Source organism: Poecilia formosa, unplaced genomic scaffold (genome assembly GCF_000485575.1).
Source record: "Poecilia formosa unplaced genomic scaffold, Poecilia_formosa-5.1.2 Scaffold33, whole genome shotgun sequence".
In the NCBI taxonomy this organism is placed as follows: domain Eukaryota; kingdom Metazoa; phylum Chordata; class Actinopteri; order Cyprinodontiformes; family Poeciliidae; genus Poecilia; species Poecilia formosa.
The window spans coordinates 884,988-897,785 of record NW_006799972.1 but is presented as its reverse complement, the minus strand read 5'-3'; the positions used below and the strand labels follow the sequence as shown (position 1 = coordinate 897,785).

Below are 12,798 nucleotides of genomic sequence, written 5' to 3'. Positions count from 1 at the left end.
GCAGCGACACAGAGGATTCAGTTAAAATCAGTTGCTTCTTTGCATGGGATTCCCCCTCCCTGCATAAACACACCTAAATTACATTTCACATTTTTTCAGTGTGAGATTATAAAAGCCTTGTGTGAGGCCAAATTTCAAGAAGCAGGATACACCTCCTTTTTCCTATTTTGGTCTCCGTTTTTTTCTTTAAACATAATTGTACCTTGGCACTGATCACTCCACCTGTACACCCGCTTCCCCTTGTGTTGTGTATTGTTGAATTTGTATCAGGCAGCCAGCTCTTTTTTAATTAACTGTCTTCACAAAGCCAGTGTGTGTTGATGCGTGCGTGTACATGCTTGTGTGTCCCTCCCATGTGTGATATTAGTATGCCAGGCAGGAGGATAGGCAGCTAGTTCCAATATCTTGTTGTTTGGCATTGATTCCATGTCAGCTAATTGTCACCTTGTGCATGCACTTTAGTTTGTTTGGGTGTGCATGCAAATACGTGCGTTTGGCTCCAAGTGTCCTTATAAACTTTAAAAAGCTTTGAAAAGCAGACCTTTCACCACTCCGCACTTCGAAAACGGAACAGAAATAAGTCATTGGGATGTCCCGCATGTCGGGTTGTGTGAGTGTGTTTAGTAAAGCGAGTGTGTGCCCAAGTGATTAACCAAGTGCTTTATAGTCCCAGTGGGAGTCTAAAATCTCAGGCATGTTTTTGTCAGATGTGTGTGTCTGTATGTGCGAGTGGGTGTTCCAAAAGTGCCTTTTTGTCCTATCCCCTGTAGAGCGCAGTTAACAATATATCAATTATATTAGCACTAGCTGGGTTTAATGGGAATTATGATCACAGCTGGACATGCGGACAACCTGTTGATGGGTAGACGGAGGTTATTTAAATACAAATGACTGAAAATGTGTGAATGCTTCAATGCAACGCCAACAATGCTTTTTGTTTTCATAATAATTGGCTTGTATTGAGCGCAAAACCATTTTCAGCATAACATTGTGTTTTATGTTACAACGTTAAACATTTATATCCCCAAACTTAATATTTTGACATGTTAGGCTCATTTTATTTACCTAATAATCTTGTAAAAAAAAAAAAAAAAGCTACGTCAATGAGCTTAAACATCTCTTTCTGTTAAGGAACTGGGTAAGGATTTAGGTTTTTGTGACATCTTTAGCAGACATTTGCAGAACATCAATAATTACTTGACTGTTAAAACTTGCAGTGTGATGTCATTTACACTGTCTGAAAGGCTGGCAGCCATTTGCGGTTTGAGGTTTGACTAAATTAATTATTGCCACCCTCCCTTCTGTCTTGCCAGATGTCTGGATGCCCTTTAATTTTCTCGTACGTTGTCTCACATTGTGTAAGACATTATCTGAAAGGCTTTATTTATTACCATTATCGTGCTCTACTTAGTGATAGCAGGTTACTTTATCTTTACTGTAAACTCAGAGCAGCCTAATCTAATATACAGGAGCATCTCAATAAATCTCAACATTTTTGGAAAGTGAATTTATTTCACTAATTCAATTCTGGTAAAGGTGAAGCTCATACATAGATTCATTGCACCCAGAGACATTTATTTCAGTTATCTAGTTCTAAGATTATGGGTAGTATAAAATTAGTTTTCGTGGAAATATTAGAATTAATGTTAATACAAAAATATTAGCTTAGTGAAAGTATATAAGCCAAGTTTCGGTGCTTTCAGCAGCGTCGGTACTGGAAAACGAAATTAGCATCTTGATAAATTCGATCAGCACAGGGAAGCATGCAGGGCTCTAAAAATTTCCTGGAACACGGCTGCACTGACTTTGGACTTGAAAAACAGTAGCAGTGGACCAACACCAGCACATGACATTGCTCCTTGAATCAACAGTGAGGGTGGAGGCTGCCCTCTGGGTTTGGGTCATTTGAATTCTGTGCCTCTCTTCTCTTTTTCCAGGCTACAAGACTTTTACTTTAATGACAAACAAGGGCCTTGGAGCACTGAGTCTTATTTCTCTTTAGCCCAGCTAAGAAATCTCTGACCTTATCTGGCCTAACGCAGTCCTGAAGAGTTGTAGCCCAAATTCCAGATATGGATCTCACTCCAGTCACTCACTTATGAGCTTTGCTGTACAACCCTCTGAATGCTGCGGTTATCCCAGCTGCTGCTTCTACAACATTTTTCCTTTCACTCAACTTTCTATTAATAAGCTGGGATAAGCATTCCGAGTTTTACGCTTCTTTAGAAATTAATTTTTTGTAGATTTGCTCTTCTTGCAGAGGGTCTTATGGAAATCTGCCAAGTCAGCAGCATTCAGTATATTAAAAATAAAACATTTTATTAAACAAATATAATTCTTTAAATGTTTGGGGAGCTGATTCTGGCGTCATAGTCATGCAAATTAATACAGATAAACACCTGGAATATCTCTGTGCATAATGAATCTAATGAGTTTCAACTGCAAATAAATCAACTTTTCAATGATATAATCATTTATGGACATGTCTTGTAGATTCTAAAGAAGGGAGATATAATATATGACACAGCAAGCAATTTCAAAACTTGTTTTTGTGAAAACTGGACTATCTTAAATTTCATGGCAGATAAACTGAGATTGAAAGCACACATACACATTCAGAAAAAAAAAAAGAAATTGGGCTTGAAGTTAAATCACAGGTGATGAGAAGCAGTTGCTTCAATCACAAACAGCCTAAAAGACCCTCTATCATATTCATCAACACACACGATTCCCCCTCAATCACGCTTTCACTCAAATCCCTTTATTTCCAGGCTGACAGCTGGCACACATGCCTGCATGCAGATAAAGATGCCAATGCCAAACATACTCGCACTCATTCTCACACACACACACACACACACACACACACACACACACACACACACACACACACACACACACCACAAAGTAAATCTATGTTAGTCAGAACAGATCAAAGTTAAGGAAAAGATAGGGGGGGAAAAATACTGCAACTTATAATGTAAAGCACTTTGAAATGCCTTGCTGCTGAAATAGAAGTTGATTAATTGACTTATAAAGGATTTTCAAAACTGGGAACATTTTCTTAATTTCAGGGTGATGATGAACTTGTGTGTGGAGAGGGAAAGTTTAGAAGACTCTTGGAGGGGGACGAGCATTTTCAACAGGACTGAGGAGAAGTCCTCACAAAGAGGGCATTGATGAACAGAGTGGGAGAAATTTAACACGTTCTGCTTGATCTCTCTCCGTAGCTCAACTCCAGGAGCTTCCAGTACTCGTCACCTGCTGCATCACCGCTGATGCACGGTATCAACCCCCACCATCAACCTCGGAGAGAACTGCTCCGCCACGGAAATCACGAATAACTCCGATCACGGGATTTCCTCTCTCATGAAAATCCCTTCCTGCCTGTCTGTCTGTAGACAGAAGGCTAACACGGGCTGAGCCTGCTGTCAAGCAGAGAGGATTTCTAACTCTTGCAGATGCTAAATGTGATTTGGCTGGTTGTGGTGATTCATTCTGGAGTGGCTTGTGTTGGTTTTGCTGAGAATACGAGGCCCTCGCAGCTCCAGATGTATCACTGTGTCCAACTTGGCCGCGCAGCGCTCTCCCACCTCTCGAATGCGCAAACACAAAACTGTGCGGGCTTTAGTATCACAAACACGCACCGCCATGAAGACAAGACACACACGCAGAGGACTCGGACCTGAATGCGCGTGCGCAGCCAATCACCCCCCCCGCGCACGCACCAAGCCTCCATGCAAAAACTCCGTCACTCTCGCATACCGACTCTGACTGTTGCTGCGGAGGTCCACGCATCACCTTTTTGAATCCGCGCACACGCAACGTCAAAAAAAAATAAAATAAATGAAAATAAAAATAAAAACACTGTGGCAACCTTCAACTCGCGCGCTCACACAGTTACGCAGGTCCGCTCGCATGCGAGACGCAGATCCGCTAAAAACTCACCACTGGACGGAGAGAAATCCCCGACGAGGAGCCCCAACAGGAGGAGAAGCGGGAGGTCGAGTCCGAGTCCCCCAGATTTCTTCCCGATCGTCCTTCTTCTTCTCAGCGGCGGCAGCATCTCCGGCGCTCCCAAATCCGTCATTTTGCTGCTAAATAAATCCAAGCTGGCTGTTTTTTAAAGTCCTCTCCCCACCTTGCCGCTCTGCTTGGCTGACTGAAGCGGAGGGTGGGGGGGGGGGGGGTTAAAAAAAAAGGAAGGCAGCCCCTTTCCTCTTTTTTTTCCCCTTCCTTATTAACAGAAAAGAAAGAAAGATCAATCACGAATATCCCTCTCGCACATGTCCATGTTAATGTTTGGACAGGACAGCAACCGGTGACGGGTTGACGGTCTAAGATCGGGCAGCACGCCGCTGGTGTGAGCTGTCATAGCAGAGAGCGAAGGAGAGAGGCGAAGAGAAGGAGAGATTCAGTGGAGGAGAGGAGAGAGATGGTCGGTATAGGTCCGCACAGCCCGGCGCGCCAGCAACGACTGTGACTGGTGGAGGTGGAGGGGGGGGGAGAGAGGGAGAGAGGCGCAAAGAGAAGCAGAGGTTGGTCTGAGACGGGAAAAAGAGAGAGGGGGGGAGGAGTGGAAAAGAGCGAGAGGAAAAGCAGGTGAAGATATGCGCGGAAACCATAAAAGAGGGGCAGAAATGATAATGAAGGGGAAATAAGAGAGACGAGGGCAGGAAGGTTGAAGCAAAAGGGCGAGAAAAGAAAGGAAAGGGAAGTGTGAGAAAAGTGAAAAGGGAAGAGAAGAGAACAATGTCAAGGAGCAAGGCATTAAAGGAGCTATAAACAGGAGAAAGAGGCTAATTTGAAGAATGAAAGGGGGTATGGTAAGAGGGTGGCAGGAAATTAAAAAAGGAAGGGAGGAGATGGGATGCAGAGAGGGGAGAAGAGAAAAAATGCAAACATGGGGGCGCAAAAGTAGGGAATTAATGGGGGGGAAAGTTCAGCGTATCAGCAAAAAACTCCATAAGCTTCAACACATACGCAACAAATATCCCACTTTTCTCAACACCTGTGCCTTTTGTTTCCATAATCACCACTTGATAGTGTGTGTATAACTAAACCCCAAAGAGAGACACAAGCCAGTTATTGATCTCAACTCCCTGGTGGCATGTGTGAAGGATCACACTAATAAGATTACAATGCTAGAAACGCATCATGAAGAATTAGCCGACTGAGCCACTAAGACAGCCAAGAGCAGCTTCACTTCACACGTTGCTGTAAATTTGTCCTTAAAGGAGCGACCCGAAGGCCTTTACTCCACAAGAGGAAACGTAACTTTGTGACATCACTCTTAGCTCTTTGTTGAGCTTTGTGGCGTAGAGATGAGGATTCATCCCTTGTTGCCAGCCCCACCGCAACGCTCAAAAGTTGTCTCCTACTTTAATAACTTTAATCAAACATTTTTTTTCATGTCACATTTGATCAAATATTTATTCTCCCTTTCATGGAGGGGGTACAGGTTATGAATAATCCTCATGATTCATTTCAATAATTATCTATATGAAAAGAAATATTAAATTCAAACAAATTCATGTTTAGACATCCTAACAGGATTTGGAGGCTACAGCTGCCTGTGTTGTTTTGACATAGCTCTTCTTGACATTTTTTCACAATAATGTGTCACTAATCACTCATGTTGTAGATCCACATAATCAGATTTCAGACCGTCAACTTGGATATCTTACCTGATGTGTGACTTGATTCAGGTGTGTTGGACCTGGACACATCTAAAAGCTGCAGGACCTCGACCCTCGAGGCCCGGAGTTGCCTTAAAGTGTGTGTCTTTTAATTAGTGACTGTGTGTGTGTGTGTGTGTGTGTGTGTGTGTGTGTGTGTGTGTGTATAAGCGAGTGTGGGTTGAGCCATTTCACAGCATTACTGTGAGTCATCCATCAAGCTGGTAGCTCTCTGTACATTGGGCTACTTCAGTCATTTTATTCGTGTGTCTATATACATATATATACTGCCTTATTATTCATGTTTTGAGCAATATATACAATGTAAAAATGAATCTATATGTGTGATAAAAGTTCAGACAGACGGACAGATAATCTGCGGTAAACATAGTTCAACACCACGGACAGTTCCCTACCAAAGCTCAGTGCAGTAAGGCTGCCATCTTCTGGTCAACAATATATTGCAGGAGAAAGAGTCTAATGAAACAGAAATAAAAACAACCATCTTAAACTACATGGATTTTACAATGTTTGTCCATTTGTATGTGATCATAATTCAAGGTGTAACATTTGTCAAAGTGGTTCTGTTTCTGCTCGTCATCTTCACGACTGGCTCGGATCGGAGTTCAAAGTTGGCTGAAGTTTACAGCGTCGACTGGGACTGAGCTAACAAATTCCCTTCTCAAAAAGCACCATGTCATTGAATAAAAGATCTTATGGCTGCTGTTTACTGTGGGTGCAGCAGGAACATGAAAAGATGCACAGTGCCAGGAATGATAGTCCATCTATATTAACAGGATGGAGATGAAGAGCTTTATATCCTAACTGATGAAAGAAGAGAGGAAAACAACTGGATAAAGTAAGCAATCAATGACACCAACGATATTCTTTAAAAACACACACACACACAGATGAGCTTTTATGTTTTCAGGTTAAGTATTTCTGTTACAGAGAAACTGAGATACTTCGGATGGGGAAAGAACATTAGAAAGCAGATAGCGTACAGACAGTGGACATGAACTGAAAACCAAAACATGAAGAAAAACATCTTATTGCTGCAGGTAAAAAAATCACCACATTTTGTTTTTGCCCTCATTATGCGGAAAAAAAAAACAAAAAAACCCAGATATAAGCTATAATTTTCTAAAATCTTTTGTGAGAAAACCCTCCCAGAAATGTATGCTTCAACAAGGCGGCCTCATGAATATATAAACAGAACAAATTTTTCACTTTGCTTTTTTTTATTGAAAGAATTTAAAAGAAATACTAAGAATAGAAAGATTAGGGCTTTTTTTCCCCAACGGCCAACTTTAACTTACCTATAATTTGGTTTAAGTAAAAAAAATGAAAGGATGTTTATTTTTGCTTAAATAATTCACAGTGTTAATTTACTCATGAATTAATTCATCTTTAGGTTTGTAATTATGCAAGGTGCATTGTACAACATAAAATTTAAAATAATTTTAAAAACATGAACCGAGTGATGTTGGTCAAAATCGGGTCAAAATTATCCAAGCAGGGTCACAAGTATACATTCAGTCCAGTTAATATTTGACTGATTAACCAATAATAAGTAGCAGTTTCTCCTACAAACTTCTTGAAGATTCATTGCTTCCTCTTTTACATTTTAACAACCTAGGGGGTTTGGATCTTTTTTGCAAAAAGAACAAACATCTGTGAAACATCCGAATAACTTGGACTTGTGCACAATTATTTAAACTTCAGACCCAGGAATCATCTGTCCAGGATCTGAGGATGGGAAGCTCCAAACCATCTTTCAACGCTACCTTTTCATGCAACAATGAGTTTCTCAGCTTTTCTCATTTTTCTGAGTATTGGTCTAATAATGAAGTTAAAAAAAAATTTATCCCGACACCCAGTGCAGTCAACATTGGCCACCAACCAGGAGGTACATACATACATGTATGATATATATTTGACCCAATATATGATCTAAACCTTTGTGGATTAGTGAATTAATTCCTGCATGACAACTAAGTAACTGGAGATAACAAAAAGTCTCCAAACAAGTTCACTGCTTGTCAAATATCATTTATTGTAAAATTTGTGAGATAGACAAAAATATTATCTTCATAATAATTGTATTTGTTCAGAAATGTAATGCTTAAAACCAACCCACCAGCTGGTTGTTAATAATTGTCGCCTTGCGATTCTTATTTTTATTATGTTACTGAAAAATCTTAGAGATGATTTCGAAATCGTACATTTTGATATTAAATAAAGGGTTACGCTTCTCCTTTTGTTCATTTGTACTGTACAAACAGTGAAATTAAGTTCATTTACGGCAGTTTAGAATAAAAAGATCAGTTTTTCAGTATATACCTGCTTAAAAATCTTACTTTATTTAAATGACTTGAACTCTAGGTATCCCTCAGCATGGTGTATCTTGCTAAGTCAGGGTCAACAGTGGAGGACTTTAATTGACTTAACTTGAGTCCCTGAAGACTAAGAAAACCAGAACATTTTAATGAGTGCAGGTCCAAGGTGAGTCCCTTTATTTATTTAACTCGTGAGAAAAAAGTTTCAGACATCTTTTTTTTTAGATGAGTACGTTGAACTGCTTCACAGCGCTGGATCCCATCCAAGTTTCCTTCAAGTGTCTTTGCGGTCAAACACAATGCACGCAGTCTGGAGGGAAATTATGTGCTCCGTGATGTGTATTCAGGTATTCACTGTGTGTCTGCATGTGTGTGTGTGTGTGTTTAACTCAGAGTTAATAAGGAGCATACCTTTTTGACTGTAAAAGCTCTGGTTTAAACATAATGGTGTTTCAAATGGCAAAAATCTAAAAAAAACAAAAAGGAGGTATAGAAGTGGAATAAAACTGAAACAGTTTAAGACAAAGATCACAGAGCGAACGATTTTAGAAAGTCAGATGTTTTAAGAGAGAAACGAAAAGCCAATAAAGAAGAGGGGAGAAAATATGCCAAGAGGATGAGGAGGATATGCAAGACTGATGTTGTTTCTGGAAAGTTCCCAACAAAAACACCTGGCCTCCTAATTAAAACTTCAACTCTTCTTCTCCAGCAAAAAACGAGTCCTTTGTGACACATGAACCTGGGATACACCCGCTGATTTTAAACACAACATAAAACCCTTAATTAGGTACAGGAAATGAATAACTACACCAGGTTCAACATCTTGCTGCATGTTTGGCACATCCTTATGAAACCATAGTTACCCTGCAGATTTGGATATTAGCAGGGCTTTTCTTAAGGATTGGTCTGAGGGCTGTAACAACCAACATCTTGGCTTTAATTGACTGAAAGAGATGGATAGGCATTATATTTTACATGCATCATGGGCTGTTTGGAAAGTAATGATGCCGATCAACGTTTATGCTCACTAAGGTGAAATATGAAGAAATGTAACCTCATTGGACTGGTTTTGAGAAATAAAGATAATTGTAAAATTACAGTTTGTTTGAAATTATTGTACCAATTAAAAACTAAATAAAAAAAAATACTTAAGGAACCTCAAGCATAAAAAAGACCAAATCCTCTTCAGTTTACAAAATTCAACTACGCGCAAATTTATTTCAGATCAATGAAATCCATCATCCAATTGAAATTCTAGTGCAAAAAAAATCTAATTCAGTTGATCAACTAATTTCTTATTAATTTTACATCTGAGTAAGAGTTGCTGATTTTGCTTGAAGTTGAGCAATCATGTTGCAACAATGGAGCAAAACAACTCTATACTAACAGGAATAAACCTTCAGCAGAACCAGATCAGAATGAGTGACCCATCTGACCCAGTGCTCAGATAAATAAAATAAACGGACTATTACAAACATATATTTATGCTTGAGGTTCGATTATTATCGTGTTGCTCTGAATTAAGGTGCTCTAAAATTCAAAGAATAAGAACATTTATGGAGAATTCAAAGTGTCCCAATCAGTTGGCCACATAACTCAACAGAAAAATAATTTCTCCTTCTCACTAGATGCTAAGCAAATCTTTACAGGATAAATGACACACAGAAATGACATCAAAATAGGACTGGGTCCTTCTGGTGCTACTGGTTTTGTGCTTGCTGCAGAGCAGTGCTTCTTAATTTCGGACCTGTGGTAACACTGCCCTGCATGTTTTAGGCGATTCCCTTCTAACAAGCTTCTGCAGCACTTAACGGCATGCAGAGAAGGTCATGCAATCATATATATGAACCTGTTCTGGAACAGGTTCATGTAAAACATGCCAGGCAGCGGCACCTCAGGATCGGACTTAAGAAACACTGTTGTAGAAGAATCACTGGATTTAAACGAATGAATAACGAGCCGAGTTGTTTTTAACCTTGATGACGGCGCAAAGAGATAATCTAAACCCTTTAAATTAGCTGCATATTTTAAATGTATATTACAGAGAGGGCTGAACTCTGAAGACAAGAACAGCAAACTACAAGCAGTTTAACAGAAAAAGTGCAACAAAAAAAAAAGCATCGTCATAATGGCTCTCAGCCAGAACAAAAACAGTTTGATCTGATTAATTATTTAATTATTGCAAAACAAAATCTGAAACTTGCTGTCCACTGATTTGACCCGTTTATGCAGAGATTAAAAATTTCTACTAAGAAAACTTGGATTCTGAGTTTTGAGGCAAAAGTGTTGGCTTATTAAAAAAAATACTGTATTAAGCTGTTTAAGAGTCCTTGAACCAAGTGCCAGATAAATAAATTAGGTTCAGAAGGAACTGAGAATCCCAGACTTTTTGTCCTTGACTAAATTTAGACATGCCAAAGGCTTGGTTTTGGTTTGTTGTCATTTACCATCAGCTTAAATATGGATTACTGATCCGATAAAAGAAGACAGCAAAGTTAAAAAATGTTTTATGTACTAGTAAATTTTCTCCTGTCTATTAGAGTTTCTTCACTTCTTTCTAATAAAAATCTCTTTTTTTATCTCAGGACATGAAGTCTTTCAAAAAGATTCAATAGTCAGCACTTCAAGAACCACCAGACATGCAGCATCTAGTAACTCCATGGTTTTAAGTCACTCCTGAAAAAGCATCTCACCTGAGCAAAAAGACCAGACTGCTGCTCATTAGCATAATGACCTCTTTTCAGATTAAAGCACATTTTCATTATGAAATCAAGATCCCAGACTCTGTAGAGACACAGAAACCATGTTGCCTGCATTCCACTGAAAGGTTTTCAGAGGGCAACCATGTCATCTGCTGGTTTTTGTCCTCTTTGTTTTATCAGTGCAGAATTCACATTTGGAGCACTTCATGCTTCTCTCTGCTGACAAGCCTTAATTATAAGCTGATTTAATTTTCCACGTGGCACATGTTCACGCTGTCAAATTACCAAAACCTGTTTTAATGACCATGATATCATAAAGCTTGACTAGCTAACAAATTCACCTCACCTAAGGCCTAAAGAGAACCTCAATGCACGAGCTGAAGTCTCTTATTAAACCTACATGGTTTAATAAGAGTTTAATAACAACAAGTTTAATAACAAAGCAAAGACAAAACGGATCACTTCCATCAAGCTATTTCTTTTAACACATAAAAGAAATAGTCTAACCAAATACTTAGTGTATACTCGTGACAAAATGGTAAAGACTGTATTTATTCCAAAGTTGACCCTTAAACTATTTCAAAATGTATACTATCTTTTTATTTTAAAGTTATTCATATTGCTTTAGCTTAACATTGCTATTGTAAACTTGCTTGACATGCTATCCCTGGGTTTGTTTGCGGTAGCAATATATTACAGTTTACATGCAAGCATATGGTTTTAAGGCAAACATCAGGTAATTTGAATCTCATTTCTGCTAAAGAGTACATTTGTGGTTAATTATTGATGTTTCCTTGTAAGTACTCACGAATGTTTGTCCTTTGTTCAGAACAGGTGCATGGGAGCGGCCGGCCCATCACTTCCTGTTTGTATAGCTGGATGACGTCACCGATTGCATCACTGGGTGAAACCAAGTGAAGGATTTTCTTCTTTTTTTGTATAGTATTGTTAACTCTCTTTAAAGTAACCTTGAGTGTTTTATTTTACAAACCATTTAGTTTTGTAGACGAGTTTGTAAATTAGATTAATAGTCTTATTCTTGTTTCTCTGTTTAAATAACCGTATTTTCCGGACTATAGAGCGCACCATACTATAAGCCGCACCTACAAATTTTGGGGGGGAAAAAACTAGAAAGTACATATAAGCCACACCGGGCTATAAGCTGCTGATATCTCAGCTGCTCTCGGTTTTCCATAAGGACCCAGCAGAGGGCAGCAGAAAGCTGCGTCCTAATAAATCTACTGGATTTAAGGACGCAGCCCTCCGTCTCCAAAGCCAAACCATGGTTTCGTTCACGCCGAGTTTACGTGCAGCGGCTCTGTTTCCCTCCTGTACTGCCAGATCGACAGCCCTCAACTTAAAAGCTGCATCATATGAATCTGAAACCATTTCTCCGTCGTGCCTGCTGCTAGCATGTGCTTGTTCTAAATGAAAATTAGCATGTTCTTTGATTTACAATTTTGACTTCCAATGATTCACTTCCTGCTATAGAGCCCCCTGGTGGTTGAAGAAAAATCCTCAGAAAAGCCGCACCGGGCTACAAGCCGCATGGTTCAAAGGGTGGGGAAAAAGTAGCGGCTTATAGTCCAAAATATACTGTATTCAAATGGAACAGGCTAAAGAGGTTGAGGTGTGTAAAAACAGTAAGTTTTAATCAGCTTAGCTGAGCTTAGTTGTGGATTTGGAACCTGAAAACAAGCAAAAATGAGGTTGAGCCTAGTTACATTATATATGAAGAGGAAATGGCAAGAGCAGTGGGACAGCGAAGGCAAGGCTAGATATTATTATAGTATCCAAAATAAAGTCTGTGAATTTATGATGTCATTTGATGTCATATCAAATGAGATTCGGTCACATTGGATTAAGCAGCATGCTTAAAATAATTACTAAACATGTTGCTGGATTTAGTGAATATTGTGGACAAATGGAAACAGGGAGCTTATATTCTTAGAGTGCAATACATATTCAAATTAGACAGATGTATTAGTCAGAAAACTTTACAGCAATAAAAGTAGATTAGGGATAAGGAAACCACTTCAAAGATAATAAAGGGATGACGTTTTTGTTAATTTTTATAGT

At 39.2% G+C, this 12,798-nt stretch overlaps 1 protein-coding gene across 1 annotated transcript in view; it reads right to left on the bottom strand.

Moving 5' to 3' along the window:
• The window catches only part of LOC103136602 (CUB and sushi domain-containing protein 1), a 444,439-nt gene extending 439,944 nt beyond the window's left edge, over window positions 1–4,495 (bottom strand). The window contains exon 1 of the mRNA XM_007549920.2: window positions 3,949–4,495. Within this exon, the coding sequence (XP_007549982.2) occupies window positions 3,949–4,090 (142 nt within the window). The 5' untranslated portion in view covers window positions 4,091–4,495. The remainder of the gene's footprint in view (window positions 1–3,948) is intronic.
• Between the last annotated feature and the right edge of the window lie 8,303 nt (window positions 4,496–12,798).